At 38.6% G+C, this 23,504-nt stretch overlaps 1 protein-coding gene across 1 annotated transcript in view; it reads left to right on the forward strand.

The window, feature by feature from the left end:
* ITGBL1 (integrin subunit beta like 1) overlaps positions 1 to 22,338 on the forward strand; it is a 276,453-nt gene extending 254,115 nt beyond the window's left edge. Inside the window, exons 9-11 of the mRNA XM_049778625.1 lie at positions 11,741 to 11,887; positions 21,061 to 21,174; positions 22,180 to 22,338. Of these exons, the coding sequence (XP_049634582.1) occupies positions 11,741 to 11,887; positions 21,061 to 21,174; positions 22,180 to 22,271 (353 nt within the window). The 3' untranslated portion in view covers positions 22,272 to 22,338. The remainder of the gene's footprint in view (positions 1 to 11,740; positions 11,888 to 21,060; positions 21,175 to 22,179) is intronic.
* The last annotated feature ends 1,166 nt before the right edge of the window (positions 22,339 to 23,504 follow it).

Here is a 23,504-nt window from a genome sequence, read left to right on the forward strand (position 1 = left end):
AAAGTTGAAATAACTGTTTAATACATTTGAATAAATACATTAGAAATTGAGAGAATTATTAATAAACCTAGGAGAGACATAAAGGTAAAGAGATAAGAAGAGGGTGAGAAAAGAAAAATGATATTGATTTCAGTTTTTTATCTGAGAGTTCTCAATTTAGAGCTAATATTTGACTTGGGTCATGGACAGCTAATATTTGGATGTGAGGAAATTGGATGTGAAGAACATTTTTAGGCTTGGCAACACTGATCAAAGACATAAAGGTGAGAAAATATTGAATATATTCAAGGATTATATTTATTTCATTTTCTAACAGAACTATTTCTTAAGAGCTCTTAAATCTACCTTTGGAAAAGATATTTTTTATTTTACTGATTTATAATTTATGTCCTTATCTGGATCTCCATTTCTTTTATTTTTCTCATATGTGGATATTATGACGTCATCAACATTTGCACCTCAATGTTTTCCTTCTGAACATTTGAAAACAAACAGACATAAAGAAAAAATTTAAATATGCCAGACTCTTATCACTCCAAATAGTACTTAAAGAAGATTTTTGTTTATTTTTAGGCTATTTATGAAAGATTAAACCTTAAAAATCTGTATAATTCTTTCAGTGCTTTAATTGTAATTTATTATTCCATGATGTATCCTTGTGGCTGTTCACATTATTTGGTACTTTTACTTATATTTAGAGTATATGTATGTATATACTCTTCTGCATTTTTCATTTAATAATTAAATAATTAATAAATTAATTATTAAATAAATAAATAAATGTACCTTTTAATGTTAAACTTTGATGACAAAATCAATGCCAACCTCTTATCATGAAGACTACAATTTGGATTCTAGCTCTTTCTACTCATTATAGTAACTTATATATAGTTATATATAACTATTATATAGTAACTTATATATAGTAACTATATATAACTCATTATAGTAACTGGCTTCTCTGTATTGATTTATTTATGTACAATGAGAAGAGTTTTGTGGAGCTCATTGGCTTATGGTGAGAGGGAGAGCTAACTAGTAAGAAAGGTCTGGAACTTTAGGTATCTGGATCTTCCAGGATCAGTGCTAGATTTGCATCATGGGAAATATAAGAGACAAAGAAGAGCTTTCTCTTGGGACTCTCTCAGCACTAAGCACATACAGTGTTTCAGGTGGAAGTTGGTACCACACAAATCACTCATTTTGTGCCTTGGAAATGGAGTGCTCTTTCATTCAATGCATGCAGTATCTCCCCCTTTGGTGGCTGTGATCACGGAGCCTGATGGCTCAGAACTGTGCCCATCTCTGACCTCATCTTCTAGTATGGTGTTGGAGACAACAAAATGGAGAATCATTAATTTGGGTAATTTTCCAAGTTTGCCACCAGAACCTGAACCTAGGCTTTCTTCTTTCTTTGGGGCGGGGGCGGTAATTGGGTCACACCAGTGGCACTCAGGAGTTACTTCTGACTCTGCATTCAGAAATTGCTCCTGGCAGGCTCGGAGGACCATACGAGGTGCCAGGAATTGAACTAGAGTCCTTCCAGGGTTGGCTGCATGCAAGGCAAAGGCCCTACCGCTGTGTTATCACTCTGGCCCTGAAACTACCTCTTTTGTGGCCTTCCTTTGTTTTGGGTTTTTTGTTGTTGTTGTTGTTTGTTTGATTGATTGATTTTTGGTTGTTTTGGGGGGTGGGGCACACCTGTTTGAGCCTCATGTGCTCAGAAATCGATCCTGGCTTGGGGGAAACCATACGAGACACTGGGAGATCAAACCGCAGTTCGTCCTAGGCTAGCGCTTGCAAGGAAGACGCCTTACCTCAAGCATCACTGCTCCAGCCCCTTTTGTGGCCTTTCTTTCACCTGGATGCATGAGCGGGCCAAAGAGCTATTTTCTGTGCCTGAATCAGGGACTGCCGAGCATTTTAACAGACAAGAAATAATAAAATCTTTCAAACATGAGCTAGAGAGCTAGTACAACTTGCAGGGTGCTGGCCTTGCATGCAGCTAGCCAGGGGTCCATCCCTATCACCCCATTTGGTTCCTAAACTCCATCAGCAGTGATCCCTGAGTGCAGAGTCAGGAGTGAGTACTGAATACTGATGGATATAGTCCAACCCTTTGCCCGCACATCTAAGTTAAAATTCTCAGACCTTTTTAAACCTACCTAATCAACCAATGTATAGAAATTAATAGTCAATATTGTTTATCTACCATGAAAACAATGATGCTAGAGATATCAAAACCAATTCAGCAGGCTGAAGTAAATGAACCTAAGGATGAATGTACCGAAGGATGAATGTATGTAATTAAATCACTTTGAGTGCTTCAGTTTTGATTATAGCAAAATTAAAACTTAAAAAGAAGAGACAGGATATGTCTGGCAAAATGAAAAGCGGCCCATAGAGCGTTCTTCAATGAATTAGCCTATTAGTTACTCATGTTCAATGATCATTCAACCTATATGGATCCTTTCCAAACATATTAATATTCATTTAAAATCTTGTGATATATAAATGCATTGATTTTTAAAAGCATATGGTAATTGACAAAACGTGCATTGTTAAGGATAATACTCTTTGGGATGTGTGTCTTATATGATCATTTTTTATTTTGGGGACACCGCCATGGTGCCAAGGGATATCCTGGTTCTGCACTCAGAAATTACTCTTGGCAGGTCAGGAGACCATATGGGATGCTGTAGATGGAACCTAAGTTGGCCACATGTAAGGCAAATACCCTATCTGTTGTGCTATTGCTCCAACCCCATATATTATTATTTTTTTATTTTTTTCTCTTTTTTTTTTGCTTTTGTTTTGAGGCCAGGCTTGTTCAGGGGTTATTCTTGACTCTGTACTCAGAAATCACCCCTGGCAGTTCTGGAGACCATATAAAATGATGGGGAATGAACCTGGATAAACCAGTGCAAGGCAAGACCCCTCCTTGCTGTGCTATCACTCTACACCAATCCATATATGATTTTAAGGTTTAAGAAGTATAAAGTCAACACTAGCTGATGCATTTGTTTTGGCCAATTGCAGCTTAATGAGACACTTCACCACTACCTCTTGGATCTATGGATGAAAACAAGGAATAGCCTGCTTATTACTTATCTCTGTTCCTCTATGTTCCTGGAATAGCTGCCCAGGAGTCCAATTTAAGAAGCAAGAAGGGATAATGAAGAGTCTCCTCTTCATTACATGGTCAGTTCACATTTCTTCAGGGAGTTCTTCCATTCAGAGCTATAATCTGAAGGCACACTCACTGCCTGAGAGGGACCCCTTGGGCCTCTGGGATTCGCACCCTGAGCAGCCTCAGCCCAATGGTCAGGCCTCTCCTGCCTCTGCTGGCTGGCACCATCAGTAGAAAAAATGCTCAGAGGTGGCATCTTAAAATCAAGAACTCCTGCCTGAGTTCACATGTTTTCATTCTATGAGAGTGATTAATGACAGTAATGGGTACAAAGAACATGCTGGTTGCATGTGGATATGTGGATATTATGTAGTGAACAGATATTGGGTGATTAGCTAAATGTCATCACAGAACAAATCAAATCATTTTTTTAAAGTACTTTATGGGGTTAGAGCCATAGCACAGTGGTAGGACATTTGCCTTGCATGCGACTGACCCAGGATGGATCTGGGTTCTATCCCTGGTGTCCCATATGTTCCTCCTAGCCAGGAGATATTTCTGAGCACATATCCAGGAGTAACCCCTGAGCGTCACCAGATGTGGCCCCGAAACCAAAATAAATAAATAAATAAATAAGTACTTTATTTAAACACTGTGGTTATAAGATTGCTTATAATACAGTTGGATAATTTTTCACTGTTACAAAGTTGTTTGTGTTTGAGTTTGTCAAATATTTCCCAACACCCTTCACCAGTGCACAATTTCTGCTCCCATTGCCCCCATTTTACCTCCTACCCTCCCATTTTTCTGCCTCTAAGATAAGCATTTTTCTTTTATCTCTCTCTCTCTCTTCCTGTCTTGCTCTTCCATTTTTTCCTTTTAGACATTTTGTTTTTCAATATTGTTTGCATATTTGCAATACTTGTTTTGCAGTATTCTTACTGAAGAGGTACCATGCATATCACTTTCCCTCCTTTCAGTACCCAGTTCTTGTCCAGAGTATTTTCCAGCAGTCATTGTCATAGTGGTCCCTTCTCTGCCCTCACTTAACTCCCTAACGCTTTATGTTGAACTTCCTACCATGGGCCTACTGGCCCTCATATCTATTATCTCTGAATATTATCATCAGTCCTTTTTTACATACCATAAATGAAAACCCACTTGTATTCAACCTTCTCTCCTGCCATAGCATCCCAGTATCCTCATGCACTTTGAAAATCTAGAGTCCTAGAGCCCGTCTTCCAGAAAAGAAAGAGGACAAAATTCAGAAACCATGTTGGTTGAGTCTGTTTCATTTTTTCCACTGAAAGGTGTTGTTTTTTCCTACACATCTCACCCCATAGATTTTCTCTTATAGCTTGTCTACCAAAGCCATGCTCCAGGGACAATGTTAGGAGGTACTCATTTTTTCTAATAGAGGAGTCTCTATTAGAAGTCTCATCTCCTAGGAAAAACAAAAACTTGGATCTTCCTATTATCAACAAGAGGAAAAGAATATCAAGCAGATAATAATATCTGACATAATCAGTACTCATTCATGTAACCAACTGAGAATAATAATTGCAGTGTTTAAGGAAATATGTCTGTCTCAGAGCAAGATACTTCATGAGAAAAGATGTTTATCTAGTACATCATGGTTCATTCGGGGCTGATGGAAATGCTCTCTATTACATCAGTTCACACATCAGCCATTGGTGACCCGTTTAACCACTAGTTAGAATGTGGAATGCACACACTGCAACTCTAAAGTATAATTAATCCGTTTAATAATTTATATGTGATCAGTATCTAATTCTTAAGACTAACATTTTTTTGGTGAATTCTCAAGACAATTCTCAAGACTGGCATATTTTTTGGTGACTATTTGGTGTGGGGAAAGGAACAGGAAGAAAAATTGGTAATGGGAGTTCCAGATCCAAGGCAACTCAAGAAAATGAGTAGAACCAGAAATAAACATTGAATGGAAATTGCTTCCTAGATCACAACTGGATAAGTTGTTGAAGGTAGCTACAGTGTGTAACCTAATGGCTCCTTAGGCTGGTCCTGTTATCTAGAATGACCTAGAATATACACTTGGTATGCAAAGGAACTTCAACAGTGTATCTTACCTCAACAAAAGATTTTCTCACTGAAAGTTATATGTAGATAATTTTCCCCCAAGTTGTTGCATCCCACTGTCCATGTCCAATTGATCAAATGAAGTCACTGTATACTTAGTTAGCTTTTGAGTTTGCATTAACTCCATTTTCAGGCATGCTTCACTAGAAGATCTCCTTATAGAAGGCTCTACCTTGTTGTTTAAAATACAGCACATTTGTATTTTCCTCTCTTTTGTGGGGGGGGAATCACACCTGGTGGAATTTGGGGTTACTCCTGATGCTGTGCTCAAAAATTACTATTGGCAGGTTCAGGGGTTCATATGGGATGCCAGGGCTTGAACCCAGGTTGGCCACAAAAAAAGCAAATGCCTTACCCATCATTTTCCTCTTTCTTGACTAGAAATTTCTTCTTTCAGTCTATGTTTTCCTCCTATATCCTATCTCTCAATGTGGGTATTTCCCCAAACTTTCTTTGCCCTAGGCATATTCTTTTATGGAAAAGTTATACAAGTCATCTGTTTTTGGAATCCCCAGAAAGCCCAACCTTACTTCTGAATACCAGGTTTGTGTCAACAGTTTAACTTGTTCTCTCAAACTTAATTTTAAACAGAGGCTGGATTGGTAGAAAAGCTTACAGGAACTTGCCTTGCACACAGCCAACCCGGCTTCAATCCCTAAAATTCCATATGGTTTCCTGAATCTTTTCAAGAGCCATCCATGAGCACATCTGGTTGTGACCTCACCCACTTTTTTCTGTCACATCTAACAGTGCTAAGGGGTTATCCTAGCCCTGTACTCAGGGGAAGGTAAATGCCTACCCACTGTGCTATAGCTCTGGCCCTACAAATAATCTTAATTAAAAGAACACCCAGCAGAAATGATATTTTTCCTTACACCTCTCCTTTCTGAAGATTTTATATTGAATAATTAGCATAATTATTTGCAATATTTTGGCAGCCACAAAACTCAGAAATTCTTTATAACTTGCCCTGTCCTTTCCAACAGAAAGCCCCATATCCTCTTCCCCAAGGTGAATTTCTACACACTCCCCTCCTTCACATTCAGTCTCTGTGGTCTTTCACTACGATGACAGCTGCACAATATCTCTCACTTTCTCCCTACTCGTTTCCTTCCAACACACCTTCATCATTGCTAACTGCTGCCAAAATGAATCTTCAAATTATAGATGTGTCACCTCTTTCTCTTGCTTTGCCCACGGACACTAACTTCTCGTTCCTCTTAGAATAAAATTCAAACGATTCAAAAATTTAAGCCAAACCAAGAATACTATTTATGTTCTCATTTTTGAGTGATTCTCCTATTTGATTTCTGACTCTGCTAGGTCTGACTCATAATGCTTCAAACATATTGATTCTTTCCACTGCCCGTGATATGCCAAGCACTTTCTCATTTCATGACGTTCTCATTATCTTTTGTAGACTAGTGGTTATCTGACTCTTTTTCAACTAACACCACCCTTGAGTGTTCTAGAGAAGTTCCCTGATGATTCTACTTAATAGTGTTCTTACTTCTTAAGATTTAAATATATTAGATATCATCTTTCTTATTTTGTAAATTGAGTATACTTGTTTGTTGTTAATTTTTGCTCTAGTAATTCATACAAACTATGAAAAGAGAGCTGGTATAATGCCTAGTAACTATCTTTGAATAGATGGGTAAGTTATTGGTTTATAAAAAGGCACTATTGAAAGCTTGATTAAAAATTTTAAGTAAAAGGGAACAATGTAAATGACAAAACAAATCATTTCAGTTCCACTGAGCTTTGATCATTGTCTGGGCTAGATGCCAAGTTAACTTTGTGGCTGGAAATGATAAATGAGCTAATAAATGGAATACTGTCTTATATATCCTTGCATATAAAAAATCTACATTAAATTACTGTGAGGACCCATTGAGTTATTCTCAATTCTACCCTCAGTCGAATGCAGATGTCTTTCTCTGCCATAAAGATGAATTTATTCCAATTATGTCATATTGATGATCATTCTTGCTAGTCCAGAGACAGCAAGAAACAAGAACATTGGAAGCTAATAGTTGCAAGGCACTGGCAAATATTTTAGCTCTCGATAACTTTTGTTTGTTTGTTTTTCATCCAGATTATCTGCCTCTAAAGATGAAGCCTTTAAAATAATTAAGTTTATCTTACTTTAAGTGTTCTGCTGGAAAACTCAGGGCATAACATATTGTGAAAGTACCATTGAGTAAGTGGTTCTTAGGAGAGACTCTCTTAAGCTTATTTTAAAGAATAAATAAATAGAAACAGAGTCACCTAAGAACTGCCAGATGTCCTTGATTGACAATTCATTAACCAGAAGATTTGGAAATATGTCCTGGATTTAGTGGAGCCTTCTCAGATGCAATTTGTATTGGGAGAAAGAAGAAGCAGATTTTGTTTAATAAATAAACACCCAATTTACAATATTTTTTGAGAATATACTGACAGGCAGAATGTGTGCTTAGCTTTCTAAAGATTACTATGTTCTCTGGGCAGCAATTAACCACATAAAATAAACACAAAATATTTTATAATGGAGGTCAAAAACAAGATGGTTCAGATAAAAGTTCAAGAAAGAGAAGAGGAATTTCCTTCTAAGATATTTGAATATTTTTCAAGAATTGTAGGCACATTTTCTGAGATTAGAAATCTCAGCAGGATCTGAATGTGTGAGTAGAGATGTCTCTCCTATCCACAAAGAACATATAATTAAAATTGTGGAAATGTGGAAGGAATAAAGTAAACTCATTGAATTAGACTAGGGACTATATGTCAAGGGAAAAGAGAAGAGAGGCAAAGTTGAGAATAGCCAGGGAATTTATTTTAGGACTTGAAAATGTAAGGAAGGTTTGCATAAGTAAACTTTATCGCATACACATTATGGAATCAGGTAAGACTAGAATGACATTTCATAGGCTAGTAAAATTGTATTATATGAAACTTAAAACAAGAATACCAGAGAAAATACCATGGGAAGATTTATGATGCTAATTTATCAGATAAAAGTTTGCAAACTTAGCTTAATCAGGATCTAGCAAGTCTATAAAAGAGAACCAGGGAAGAACTAATGACATTTGAACATGATTTAAAATATTTTGAGCTGGTTAGCTGAAGGGTAGCTATGCCGTTAAAAGTGTAAAAAGGTGATATGAGTCATTTAATGGGTCAGACCTCCTTTACAGAGACTTTATATTATTTCTCTAGTTTAAAATGGATAAAAGAGCTCTGAAACCAAAGAATCATTTTAAGAAACAATAAGAAGATTATTTAGGGATGATGACTACAAATTATTTTGCTAGTGGGTGGAGTTAGCAAACTATAGGCAAGAAGAGTTCAAGCTTGTAGATAATGGTGAATATTTTTGGTAAACCACTTTCTTCATTTTTCTCACTAAATTTTTTTATCTCTTTTGCTCCTTCTCAGGATTTTGCCCAAGTTAAAATTTGTTTGATCCAAAATAAATGCTTTTTGCTTTTTTGTTGTTGTTGTCTCCTGAATTTTTCATGTCACTCAGTTTAGAAATTGTACATCACAAAAATGCTTCTTTGGAAATTATCTGCACAGAGATGAAGTGACAATTTTGGATGCAAGTCTAACATGAATTATTAGAGGGAAATTTAGGAGAGCTCTAAACTGGAACTCCAGCCCTGTGTTTTTTTGTGTTGTGTGTGCTTAAATGAAGTTTTAGAAGTGGTTGAATTTTTCAAAAATTGGATTGTAGAGAGACAAAAGAAGATGATTAAGGATAGGCCAGCTGGGGATTCCTTAAATAACTGGGTCAGAAACAAAAGTAGACATCAGAGTAATAAACAAAGGAGCACAGACAAGATGAGACGTTAAAACCCAATATAGGAGAAAAGTTTTGAGAAAGAAAGTGCTGGTGAATATCAAATGCATATCTTTAAACTATGCAGCAGCTAACCAACAACATCAAAAAAAAAAAAAAAAGACATGAAGGCAACTGGATATATCAAATTGGTAGCCATAACTTACTTTCCAAAATAAAATGCACAGGCACTAAGGCACTATGGGAGAAAGTGACATCAAAGCCACAGAAACTAGAGGTTAGTGGTTGAGCTGTGAGATGGGGAGATGAGGGTATGATAACTCCATCTGTAGAGCTTTAATGGATAATGGATAGATGTTTAATGGATAGTTGAAACAATGGGGGGATCTGGCTCAGAGGGTTTTTATGAAATTAGATTGCACACCATGTATAGAAAAGTATGACCAAAGTTTATGTGTAGTTAGGTTAATTTAATTGTAGCAGTGAATTGCTAATAAATATTCATTGGCCAGGAATAAATCCTTACTCATGCCGAGCTGAGAGCAGGAGAAAGCAGATGGAACAAGGTTTAATCTTGAAGGTCTGAACAGAACAAATGGTCTAGACAGAAAGGCATTGGTCAATGCAGAGAGCTGAGCAGCCTAAATAATGAGCTCATATGTCTCTGGGAGTAAGGCAGGAATCACATTGTCCATCAGGCCCCATGTTGTTCCCCCTAGAATTTGACAAAATGTTCTATTGAGAATATATATACATTAATATTTTGCTGAACAAAGGTAAAATTTGCAGAGATTTGACAGTAAACAGTGCAGAGAAAAAAATAAAAGGAATAAAAATGTATTAATTAGACGAAATAAGTCAAATCGAGTGATTGAACAGTGGGTAGGGCTCTTGTTTTGCATGTGGCTTACCCAGGTTTGATCCCCAGCATCCCAATTGGTTCTTGAGTCCATCAGGAGTGATCCTTGAGCACAGAGTTAGAAGTACTAGGTGTAGGCAAAAAATAGAAAGGGATAAATTAAATGGAATGTGATGACAAGTGATGACATAGGAGTCTGCAGTAGAGTACAACTCATACAAACACAATGTACCAAATATTCCAAATATTTGACGTGTCAAATACTAGGAACAGGGGCAAGTGTAGTGGCACAAGGATAAGGCGTCTGCCTTGTCCACACTAGCCTAGGACGGACCACAGTATGATCCTCTGGCTTACTATATGGCCTCCCAAGCCAGGAGCGATTTCTGAGCATATAGCCAGGAGTAACCCTGAGTGTCACTAGATGTGGCCCAAAAACAAACAAATACCAGGATCAAGTGATAGAAAACAACATGAGGAAAAATTGGGAGATGGCTCTGGATGTCTCCCTAATCTTGCAACTTCTATGCAATAGCATAGGGTCTTGGCACTAGGTACAAATTAACCACACTCCTCTGGGTTCTGGGTTCATCAGAGGATATACAATCAATGAACCAAACAATCATCTAACAGATGGAGAAATAAAAGAGCCAAAAAATAGTGTTGTAAATAAAACAATGTAAAATTTAGAGATCTCGTTGGTTTTATTAAATGATTCATGTTTAGTGCAGTTCACCAAGTAAGTACTAGCCTGGAGGAAAACAAAATGGAAAGCTGACAGGAGCAGAAGGAGAGTGGGACTAGGTTATTAGCGTAGGAAAAGATTCTTTCCAATAGTCACATTCCCTAAGAGGAAGATGAGGGAGGGATTTAACCCAGCAGATTCCTTGGCTTCTGGACAAAAGAATCCAGATGGATGGGTTAAAAGGATTATACTGTTGAAGGAGGCACACCCAGGTATAAATAAACTCTATCAGAGATCCTGTTATTTCTTTTTTAAACCAAATGATGGATAAAATTATTCCTGTACAATGGGCAGCATCAGTGAGAGAGAACTTAGCTTGCATATTCTCGATTGTTCAGAGAAGACACCATGGGGACACCAGAAGGGGACAGAGGAAGGTCTGTTAGGGAGATACAATAATAGGCACCAGCACCATGCAGATTAACATTCTACCTAGTCCTTGGAGAAGAACTGGGGAATTTAGAACTCTCCTGTGCTCCCCCTTCATTCAAGTTCCTGTCTTTTCACAAATCCACCTCCCCTCATCCTAATGCTCCTTCTAGGAAATAAATCTCTTGCTCAAACTATTTGGAGATGGCAGCATATGACTCCACATCCAACTACATATATCTCTTCTTAGTACAGAGAAGTTCACACATCAAGTCTTACACCATTCATGGGGAGTTGATTTTTGTTTTCAACTGGTAACCCCTAGGAAAGCCAGCCACCAACATTTCAAGCAATGGCAGATGTCTTCCCCTGCCATCTGAGCTATATTCCTCACAGTGAGCACATTGCAGAGAGGTATGAGACGCCAAACAGGCAGGCAAAACCAGGAAGATTTTTATATTTTGAAAGGACATTGAAATCCCCTCCTACATCATTTCACTTTTCCCTTCATTCCTGCATCCTTCTCCTGTGCCTATTCGACTGTATGATGCCAGTGAGAATGATTTCAGATTCTCTTTACCCATTGCCTATGATTATGACCCTGCATCCAAGGCATGAGAAGAGATGGAATCTTTGGGCTGACAAGCTTCTTTCTGGAGTGCTCTTCTTCCATTGCTGGTTCTTCCATCACCTTTTCCATCTCCTCCTCTTACCCTACTTTGGATTCCTTTGCAGGCCATGGCTCATGCTCCTGTGGCCGCTGCGTTTGTGAGAGAGGCTGGTTTGGACAACTCTGCCAGCACCCACGCAAGTGTAACCTGACGGAGGAACAAAGCATGAGCTTGTGTGAGTCAGCAGACGGCACACTGTGCTCGGGGAAGGGTGAGTATCATTGTGGGTGTCAGATGGGCTCCTGACTGTGTCACAGGCTTGCCTGCGAACACTGGGTTCCTGTCCAGCCTGCATGGGTGTTGATATTTTAAGGGACCCATCCTAATTAGGCACAAAGGACTTCTTGACCTGTGTGCGCTAGATGTATTGTCATCTCTCTATGAGGAAAGATGCTGGTCACATGTAAGCTCGACATTGAGGATGGAAATGGGGGAACAAGTTACATATCAGATCATGAGAAAGTGAAGTGGCAATTGCTCATAGGTCTGATCACTGGCACCCCCTCTGCACTTCAGGAATGATTCCTGAGCACAGAGCCAGGAGCAAACTCTGAGCACCATTTGAGTGTTCAATTCCCAAGTCATAGAAATTTTCATAGAGAAGAAAGGTTAAAGGACTCAGTTTGGGCCTGAAGGAGCAGAGCTCATGCCAGACTAGTGTGAAGCCCTATGGTGTATCCTCGGACCTCCTGGTCTCTTGCCCTGAGCCTGAGCACCTATCCATTAGAGAACCACCAGGTAGAAAAACTCTAAGAATGACCTTGCATCCTCTTCTTCAATTCCCAAGTCATAGAAATTTTCATAGAGAAGAAAGGTTAAAGGACTCAGTTTGGGCCGGAAGGAGCAGAGCTTCTGCCAGACTGGTGTGAATCCCTATGGTGTATCCTTGGACCTCCTGGTCTCTTGCCCTAAGCCTGAACACCTATCCATTAGAGAACCACCAGGTAGAACAACTCTAAGAATGACCTTTCATCCTCTCCTCCCCTTCAGCACTATTGGTGGGGCGGCTATATTTAAAAAATGGCAAAGTACAGGCAACAAACTGAAAATAATGGAGAAGACAAGGAAATATAGTCAAAAGGTCTGAGCTCTGCTGAGCCAAATTATCCCTATTTGAGGTCACAGCACACCCTTGCAGAAGAGGGAAGAGAGAAGCTTTTAAAGGGCCAATACTGAATTTGGTCCTGTCCAACTTTACTTTCAGAGAGTAGAGTCCAAAAATGTCCAGGTGAAGGCCATGGTAAGGGAGTTTGTCAGGAGAGAGAGCCCAAGAGACAAAATCTTACATTTCATTGAAAAATTTAAAATTAAAGCCTGAACATTATTACAGTGGCTACTGTACTTGCCTTGCTCATAGTGGACAGGGGCTTATTTCCTGGCATCCCATATAATCTCTGAACCTTTGAGGAGTGATTTCTGAGTACAAATCTATAAGTAAACCCTGAGCACCATAAGGTGTTTCCCCCAAACAAACCAATAAATTAATAATAACAACAAATTAAAAATATCTCTATCTTGAAATTCTGCTCTTAGTTCTTTTGGCCTAATTAGCGCCAATTTTCCAAGAAAACTTGTGCAATCACATTTCTTTCGCATTTTTTTTAAAAAGCAAGCTTGTTTTGTAATGAAAATTTGCAGGTTGATTGGCCGAGTTCCACCAACCCAATCAAACATTTAGAAGAGACACAAGTTCCAGAAGAAAAGCAATCCCACTCAGGGCCCTCTGGCCTCTATGGAGACAGATCTTTTTATTTTTTACCCTGAAAAGACAAAGAATACTAGCAAATCTAAATCCACTCTGATGTTTCTGCATAACTTCTTTTTGTAATATTAGGGTGAGAGGATCAGAGCTAGAATCTTCTAACGGGACTCATGAGGTGCTGGATACCACCAGTGGTCCTTAGCTCATGTAACTACTAGTTCTATGCAAGAGAAGAAAATACAGAACTGCTCAGGTTTTATGGTACCAGCGATTAACTGCAGTGCTTGAGAAATCACCAGGCCTATGCCTAAACAAGTCCTACGCCTTCACCTCTGTTATATGTATTATATATACATATAGATTATAACTTTGCATATAGATATAGATAATATACATCATTTGTAATGAGACGTTCTTTCGGAGTTGGGTTGAGGTTTGGTTAGCCCACAGTTCTCAGAAGAGAAGGGGATATCCCATACCCCCTATCCAGGGAGAACAGGAGAAGTTGGTTAGGGAACAATTCCCATCAATAAGTAATGCACACAGGTATAGAGGATATAGCAGACAAGAGAACTCACACTACAACCTGTTCATCCATCAGTCAGTTACTCCATACACGGAACCACAAGCCTAAATGACAGCCCCAGCTAAGCTCTCCTGAGTTCCATTTATTGAAATCCAATTCAAGCCCCTTCCCAAGGAGTGGGCACAAAAACAAATGGAAGGCAATGGTAAAACAAGACTAACAGAAAATAACTGAGATACAAATGAGAAATATTTGATACAAATAGGAACTATTTTAAAGGCCTCAATTATCTCATGTTTTTCTGGATTTTTTCACAGAAATTCTTAAAGATACTTTATATTCCTTTCCTTATTTGTTAATTTTATTTTAAAGCATAGTCATTTACAGTTATTCATCATAAAGGTTTAGACATATAATATATCAGCACTAATCCCACCACCAGTGCCAACCTCCCTATACCTATGTTCCCAGAGTCCATTCCACACTCCCCCTTCAAGCTCCCATCACAACAGGCACCATTTTAAATTTGTTTGTTCTAGGCTTGGTCTCATGATTTCAATGTTGTTGACCTGTGAGTCAGATATTTCATCTTAACTCCAACAATGCACCTTAAACTTTTGTTCTTGTTGTGCAATTGAACTCATCAACAATGCTGTCTTGGTTCTCTTAGTCTTAGTTGGTGACTCATAAAATAGCTAAGAAGATTCCAGAAGCCCAATGGTTGACATGCTGCCCCTAGGTTGTTAGAGGGTTCCAGTTCTTTGGATCACTAGTTCTTGACAGGAAGACCATTTTTATACAATTCTAGAAGCTGTGGCATTTTCCTTCCAAGACCTACCTAGCCTGAAGTAGGATTAGCATTTCTTTTTTTTTTCTTTTTTTTTTTTTTTTTTTGGTTTTTGGGCCACACCCGGTGACGCTCAGGGGTTACTCCTGGCTATGCGCTCAGAAGTCGCTCCTGGCTTGGGGGACCATATGGGATGCCCGGGGATCGAACTGCGGTCCGTCCTAGGCTAGCGCAGGTAAGGCAGGCACCTTACCTTTAGCGCCACCGCCCGGCCCCCGGATTAGCATTTCTTTGTCTTCCTTAGTAAGCGCAGTGGATCCCTGACGAATTCTGGAGGATGGTACACGGATGAGACCCCTTTGGGATAATAAGTCCCTAAACAGAATCTATTGCTTTCCTCTTTCCCTAAGTCAATGTTATGTGGTGAAAGGGGCTGGTTCTTCAAAGCAAATGATGTGTGACCACACACAGTGCCAGAAAAAAATGGCAGAAAATTGATAAGAGCATATTCCTTCAATAGACAATCCCAAATTTGGTGTTGGAATAAGATTTGCAAATTTGTACTGACTGTGCTTCTAGCAGGGGACATCTCTCTGATGCAATGATGCAATGACCACTGTTTGGTGCCACTCAAATCTATTCCAAGAGGATGCTATGGGCTGAGTGTTCTCACTTACAATTCAATCTCTGTCCAAGTCCCAAACATACTTTTCACCCATCCAATGCTCTAAGAAACTTGGTTCCTGGAAACATATGCTTTCTCCAAAAAGAAGGAAAGGGTGTTGAAAGGAAGAGAAAAAGTGGGGGCTTGGGCAAAAATAATGTGATTAATGGAATAAAGTTGGAATGGGCATAAAGCAAGGAAATTCCCAGTGAAGGTGGGACAGAGGAAGGCCATCAGATCCAAGGGTAAAGTGTTTTGCATTAGGAACAGAACTGAGAATGTCTGAATTATGTATCTATATCTAAGAATTGCTCCAACACAAAACCCTTCAGTGTAGTTACTTCTCAGTTTTCTGCGAAGATACTAATGGCCTCAACTTTTCCTGGAACTCCTCTGAAGAAGGCCACTTATTCATACTTTAAGATCATTATGCTTGTTTATAGTTGCTTATTTTATAAAATATCCAGGAGCTGGAATAATAGCACAGTCTGATATGTGTTCCACCCAGGTGTGACCCCACCCCCACCCCCAGAACCACTTATACCTTCCAAGCTAGGAGAGATCCCTGACTATGGAGTCAAGAGTAAAGCCTGAGCATAGCTGGTGGTGGCTCCAAACCAAAACAATAACAACAATCAGCAAATTTTCATTGTGTCTGTTTCCTAGACAGCATTGAAGCCTCAGCATTGTCTCTTAGCAGTTTTCCAGTAAGTTCTATCCAGCTGCAGGCAAAGTGGGAAATGAAGTCAGGCTCCCCAGAGTGAAGTGCAGACCGATGCACTAAACTCTTTCATGCAGGAAGTGGAAGGAGTCTAAGCAATAAATAACTTTATTAAAGTCATTCCAGGAGGCCAAAGAACTAGAACAGAGGTGATCATCCTTGCCCTGCATGTGCCCAATTGGGATTTGATCCCAGCCATCACATAGGATTCCCACACACCCTGCCAGGAATGAATAATTCCTGAGTGCAGAGACAGGATGAAGCCAAGTGGCAGTCACAACAAAAATGAAATAAATGCCTGTGATTCCATTTGAAGAAGCTCTTTTTTTAGCATCATGCATTCAACATTTAAAAAAGCCATTTGACTCCATACTGACCCCCAAAGCAATCCGTTAAAACAAAAGCAGGAGGTTTCTTTAGTCAATGCCTTTCTAGTGAATGGCTTTCTAATTGGTTGGCTTGGAGGAGGTGAGGAGACACCTAGAGCCTGGTGAAATGTTGAAAGCACATATTTTGAATGGTTTGATTCACCAGAGGAAGACAGGTTCAGTCTTTGCTAAGTTTAAGTAGCCTTGTAGGTTCCAAATTTTAAGGTTCAAATTAGGGAATATTATGGACATCCCTATGATTGGCAGCCATGGATGGAGTTTCCTTCTTTCTCTCCATTTTGGAAGAATCAGAGATAGACCATGAAGAAAGTAAGTGGCCCTTGATCAGTGCAGGCATAAAGAATGGTGAGGACAAACCAGTCCTCATGGAAGAGAGAACCTATCCACATTCCCCAGGAACCACAGGAAAGGTCCCTTATTGTGGGAGTATGGGATTTGTCTGTTTCTACCTCAATCAATATATGCATTGGATGGAATTATCTTTGAATGTACACATTGGTCTGGTGTTGAGACAGGATGGTCTCACCGATGGTAGAGGAAGTCAGTCCTTACATTTTCTGGATGTCCTGGGAGCCGGGGACTTGGGGATTTGGCCTGCTAGGAGTGAAGGGTAATGTGGGGAACTCATCAAAAGCTCTTTGTGTGTGTGTGTGTGTGTGTGTGTGTGTGTGTGTGTGTTTAAGTGAATTATTTTTTAGAGCACCATCTAATTCCAACCTGCATCTCTCCAGTGTTCTGGTGTTGGAACCTGAGGATTAAATTCAATACCTTATCAAATATACCACACATCTTCAACATGATGTCAGGAAAAATAAATGAGTTTGATAACACCCATCTCTGGATCGATCTCACACATTTGCCAGAATCCCAGTAATTTTTTTTAATTTATAAATAGAAAATCCCTCACCCAGATCATGACCAAGGAAACAGTTCTTTTCCTTTCTTGATGAGGCAGAGTGATAAGAAGATTCTTGAGTTTACACACACACACACACACACACACACACACACACACACACACACACACACACACACCAGCTAAGAGTTTCCACCCACAAAGCCTGTTTCTTATGAAACATTCGCAGACAGGCTTCTTACGAGCTGAAAATAAAGCCATCACTTCAGTAGACGATGAAGAAATAGCATTTTATTTCTTTACAAAGTTATAGCCAAGACAATAAATCACTCCATAGAAAAATTTAAAACAAGAGACATTGTTGTGACCTTCAGAACAGATGGAGGAGTTGGTACAATTGTGGAAACTGCCTGCTGAGATGGTGGGTTGCAGCATTTTGTCAGGCTTGATGCAGGAAAAGAAAAGTCCCAACTTATAAGGGGAGGGATGCATTTCATATGGGAGCCTGAAATAATCAGAGAAATGAGCCTCAAGTCAGATCTCCCTGAAGTTTAGCTACCTTGGCAGACTACATGATGGCATTCATAGGCCACTGGTTTGTGTAACTGTTTGGGGGGAAATTATCTATTTGTTTCAAGGATACAAAAAAACCATATTTATTTATTTATTTATTTATTTATTTATTTTGCTTGACAACCTCAGCCTATATCCAGTTTCTCTATTCTCACATTCTCTGGGGGTGATAGTGACTCTAACCAAAAGTTCTGAAGTGTCATCTGAAACCCTTCCAGTGATGCTGAGATATCTAGTTAAATCCACCCACATTCACCTTATCAGCCACCCATCTTGCCTTCACCGCCACCCCAACATCTGGCCTCCTTAGTTTCAACAGAGAAAAAGAACCAGCAAAGAGATAGGGATATTTGGGGGGCCTGTGGGTTTTCCTGTGAGATGCACCCCCCCACACACACACACAAATAAGCCAAACAGGCAGATAGGGAGAATAGACCAGATTAGAACAGATTGGATTCTGGGGCCATCCCCTGATCTCCTGATCCTTTCTGTCCTTATATTTTCTCCTCTTTGAGGACATGAGAAATTCCTATATTTACCCAAACTTCTAAAGATGCTTTGAATGAAAAGGTGGGCTTATTCCCCAGAAGTGGCAGTTTGTGACAAAAGAAAAAAAAAAAACAGAAGAAAGATGAGAGCATTCTGGAGGTTCTTTAGAAAGTAAGGAAGTGGATTTGTGGTGTGGTTTTCTGAATTTAACACCTGAGGTTCTTGCCAAGATGGACCTGCTGCTCTTTAGGGCTGAATGGGGTCTCCTGAGTGAGTGGGGTCTAGACAAGTTGAGCTGTACTCTTAGAGCAACCAGAGCTTGCTACGATGAATAGTTATTGTAATTAGTCCTAATACTCTCCCTGTGTTATTGTAAACACCCTGTTTTAGTCTAATTTCACAAGCAGTAGACATCGGCCCTACCTCTAGAATACAAGAAGCATGGACAGCAGCAGAGAACCAGGCAGCCGGGGGGTGGGAGCATGCTTACAGAGAACAATCTAATTTATCTCATCACACATTAAAATTAACACCCATTTTTCATTCTAAGTATTTTAGCGACTGGAAGACTTTAGGGACTGGAACTCACTAGTCAAGAGTTTCATCAGAACATACCAGATACACTTTAATTTTGTTTAGGAAATACTTCTCTCTAAATACTTCTAAATACTTTTCTCATGTTTAGCCTAAAGCTGAACATGTTAAAGGAAAGATTCAGAGTCCAAATAATTTCCCAAACTTTTTAAGAGATAGAATTTGAGATCTTTATGAACTGTGGCAAAACTTTGAAAAGATACCATGAAAATTACTGATGTCAGAAAAATCATTGACTGCTGCTGCTACTTTGTAGACTTGTTTGCAATATTAAGGGATGTTATATTAGAAAATAATTATGGTTGTAACAAGAACCATAGTTAAATTTTCCAAATAATTTATCTTCCCACTCATGAAAACAAAGTACAAAATAGGGTGCTTTTTGAGGAGCCTTTAATCAAAAGCCAATTAAATACTTCATTTTCTTTGTTTGCAGATATATTGCTTACCTGTTACTAATTAAATAGTTAAATGCTGAGTATTTCCATGCCTAGAAATTTGAAAGTCTCTAAAGATGAAGACATCTTTGAGATTAAGAGATCCTGTACTGGTGGGAGACGAAGAAGGAACAGTCACCTTTCCAAAGCTTGTGTAAGAGTCCCAGCCAAAGCATCAAATCTCTAAGTTATGACTCACATAGATTGTTGCTCAGGATTTTACAAATCAACCTAAATTATCTGGGAGATGCATTGAGACTAAATAAAACCATTCAAAAGCCAGAGCAATAGTATAGTAAGTAAGGCACTTGCCTTGCATGCAATTGACCAAGGTTCAGTCCCCTAAAAACCTCCAGGAGTAATACCCAAGCTCAGATCCTGTCTAAGCCCTGATCAAAACCAGGGATACCCCCTTTACCCTTGATAAAGAAAAGAAAAAAGGGAAATAAAAGTTAAAAAAAATTAGTGTTTTTAGAAGTGAAGAAACTAAACCTGGGTTCTTAATACGTTAACTAGTTCAGACTATTTCTGTGCCTTGGGAAAGGAGACAAGGTGGCTTTGGAAATGTCCAAAGTTCCATTTGACCATGGGATTCTTGCAGCTAAAATGCATGAACTAGTTTTCATCACTTTTGGAATCTTTTGTGCCTATTAAGTCTGAGATGTGCTTAAACCCATTAATACATTTTTCTACTTTGCATTCTCCTAAGGTAATTTCTGACCTAGAAAGTAGGACAAAGATCACCTTCTAAGAAAAGGGAATCACATTTGGCAAGAACTGTCAAACCAAGGAAATGCCTTGGATGCTGTGTGTTTTCTTTGCTGATTTGAAACTTGGTTTACTTTAGAAGAAATTTTGTCCTTTGAGGACTTTTTTTTCTTGACAATGATACTTAAACCAGGACAACTTCCTTTTGTTTGGGAACCCATTTAACATATACATTTTGGTTCATTTTAAATGGACCGTGAATTAAATTATTTCAACTTATTTTTAATCAAAGGAAGTAAAATGAGTGAGATAATGGAAATTCAAGTGGCCTGAAGTCTCATCAAATAACAACACTTTGAAATGGATGAGAGCTAAAAAAATCTGGTAGACATGAATGACTAGATGAGCATTTAATGAAGTACCCCAGAATCAGGTGTAACCCTACTTTATGAAAAATCATGTAACCAAAGATGCAACCTTTTAAGATGAGTAAGTTGGTATTTTGATTAAAATATGCAATCTTTGGCAAAAGAACTTGATGATATTTTAGAGAGCAGATAATTTTCAAGATGTCATCCAATTAAAAAAATGGATCTTCAAAGCAAATTTTTGAGCACCTTTTTGTTTTTGGAAATCCCTCTCTAAGAATCAGCCATTTGCAGCTCTAATTGACATTTCAACCAGACCTGGCCGGGGACCATTTGCTGAAGGCTAATCGCCACTGTCTGGATCCATAATGAAGCCTTTCCTGGATGACCTTTATGAATTACAGTAAGTGGAGCTCCCCGGGGAGCAGCCAGCTATTCAATAAACTTTCCCTTTGGGAAAGAGGTTATTAGAAGCCTATTGTCAGGGTGTGGAGGAAAGATAATTCTCGCTGGAAAGCGTTCATTCATTGGGGAGTGACAGCAAGTAATAAATACTCTTTGTGATTCCAGGTTCCTGTCACTGTGGAAAGTGCATTTGCTCTGCTGATGAGTGGTATGTTTCGGGAGAATTCTGCGACTGTGATGACAGGGACTGTGACCAGCATGATGGTCTTATCTGCACAGGTGCAGTATTGGCTGTTCTGATTGTTTTCCATTTACAATGTACAATTCAGACAGATGACACACAATAGATACTGCCCTGCAGGGCTGGGCAGGAGAGGTTCTGTGGATGCAAGAACTGACCACATTAGGAAAGGTGCTCACGGAAGAGTGAGCACAGGCTTAGGTGCCCAGCATAAAGAAATAAAAAAAAAATTTAAGACCAGCCATATCATCTCTGGGGAACTTTGACAAGTATCACTTCCCATTCCCTTGCAACTCTTTTTATTTATCTTTAGTTCTATCTCTATATCTCTCACTCACATACATAGCAGCCATGCAGTGAAGAGCAAACATTGAATTCACCTGACAATTATTTCACGTTATGGTGTCAGAAATGGAATATGTTTAGGAACAGAGATGGTGATGCGTTCCTTGGTTTCAACTAATATGTCTGCATGTCCTGGGAATAGGGAGTCATGAAACAAAATTATTAATATGACTTTTTTAAATTTATGAGTCCTACTGGATAGAAAATGTATTTGCTTAACTAAGTAACAGAGGAAGTAGAGATGTGTATATTTGCTCTCCTCATTTCGCAATGAAAATAAAAGAATTTTTTGTCATTGGGATAAATATTCAACTTTCTATTTGTTCTTGTTATATAAGATTCCTGTTTATTACATGCCTTGGTCAAGCTCCCTATAGCTGGGAGATTTCTGCTACTTTCTACTCTGAAGTTATACTTTTCTCTATTGGGAAAATATTTAAAAAACAGGTCAACTGAATTGATATAGGATGGACACTGTTTGATCAGTAATATATAGCTTGTGATATCAAATGCCTTTAATATTTTGCAAAGTCAAACTCACAACAGCTGCCTAATAAATCATAAAAATAAGAGAAATGAATAATAGAAAATCAATACAAAAGGAATGGGATAGTGATGATGAACAGTATGCTTTCTAAAATATGTTTTAACTTGATGCCTTTTGATCACAATAATGATCTCTTGTTCTTTAATTACAGGGAATGGACTATGTAGCTGTGGAAACTGCGAATGCTGGGATGGATGGACTGGGAATGCCTGTGAGATATGGCTTGGCTCAGAATACTCCTAAAGACCAAACTGAAGAAGAAGAATTCTTTTTCATCTAATCTATTAGAACATATAAGTGCAAATGAAACCATGTATAATCCTCACTCGAACAAATGAATCAATTGTATGTTTTTCTATTTCAAAAGCCCGGCTAAACTCTGTGTGCCAACTAAAACTAGAAGTATAGTATTCCGATGTCTACATAAGACCTGAAAACTTTTCTTCCAAGATTGTTATCGGTAGTTCTCAGCCAGGGCACCTGGACCACCCAGAAAATGTTGGATAATGTCCAGATATTTTTTGACTGTCATATTAGGTGGAGTGGGAGGATGTGCAAGGGGCATCTGGTAGGTAGAGGCTAAAGGATGCTACAGAACATCCAATAATGCACAGGACATTACCCTGCCCACACACACACACACACATCAAGGGATGATCTGACTGCAAAGGTCAACAGTGACCAAGTTGAGAAACGCTGATGTACAAGTTGGTTAGAATGGTGCATTTATCTATGATAGAGACTTTTTCAGAAACTTAGGAAATGATTATGATTCCTTACATCAATCCCTCAACCATAGTGGGGAAGGATTTCATCTGACTTAGCATTTCCATCTGGGAACAACAAACAAAATCAGAGAAGAACAGAATATCTGGGTACCGGGGACTAGATCACAGGTTGCTTTACAGAGACATAGGGCTCGTCAGCTGTAGCCACTAAGGTATATGAATAATTTCATTTAAAACTCACTAAGGAAGATTTTCTTTAGATAACAAAATAGTGAAAAATGTACAATGAAGCATTATAAATAAATAGTGACATTCATTATTTATACTCTGTGTCAATATATATTTATTCACTTATTACAAAACAATATTGTTATTCAGGGGTAATTATCTTGTTAGTAGAAATTTTAACTGGGTTGGGGGGTATTTAGGAAGAATTTCTTTTCACTATTGTATTAAAAGTTGTCTTAATGTAGCTTGCCTTCTCAAAAGACAGTACTTTATTAGATTTATAAAGGACCTGATATCTATACTCACTTCTCTATGGAGACTTTTTTGCAAAACACTTTATTTACTGGGCAAGCAGAATTGTACAAAGAAATTAAGAAAAATACATGAGATAATGTACCAATCTCAGAATTTCAGAGGACAAAAAAACAAGATGGTTCAAGTAGAAATTACAAGTATTCACTCAGTGGTAGGAACAAAATGTTTATTTTCTTAATGGTGGAATTTTGCTGTGTATGAAATT

This window comes from Suncus etruscus, chromosome 8, assembly GCF_024139225.1.
Source record: "Suncus etruscus isolate mSunEtr1 chromosome 8, mSunEtr1.pri.cur, whole genome shotgun sequence".
Lineage (NCBI taxonomy): Eukaryota > Metazoa > Chordata > Mammalia > Eulipotyphla > Soricidae > Suncus > Suncus etruscus.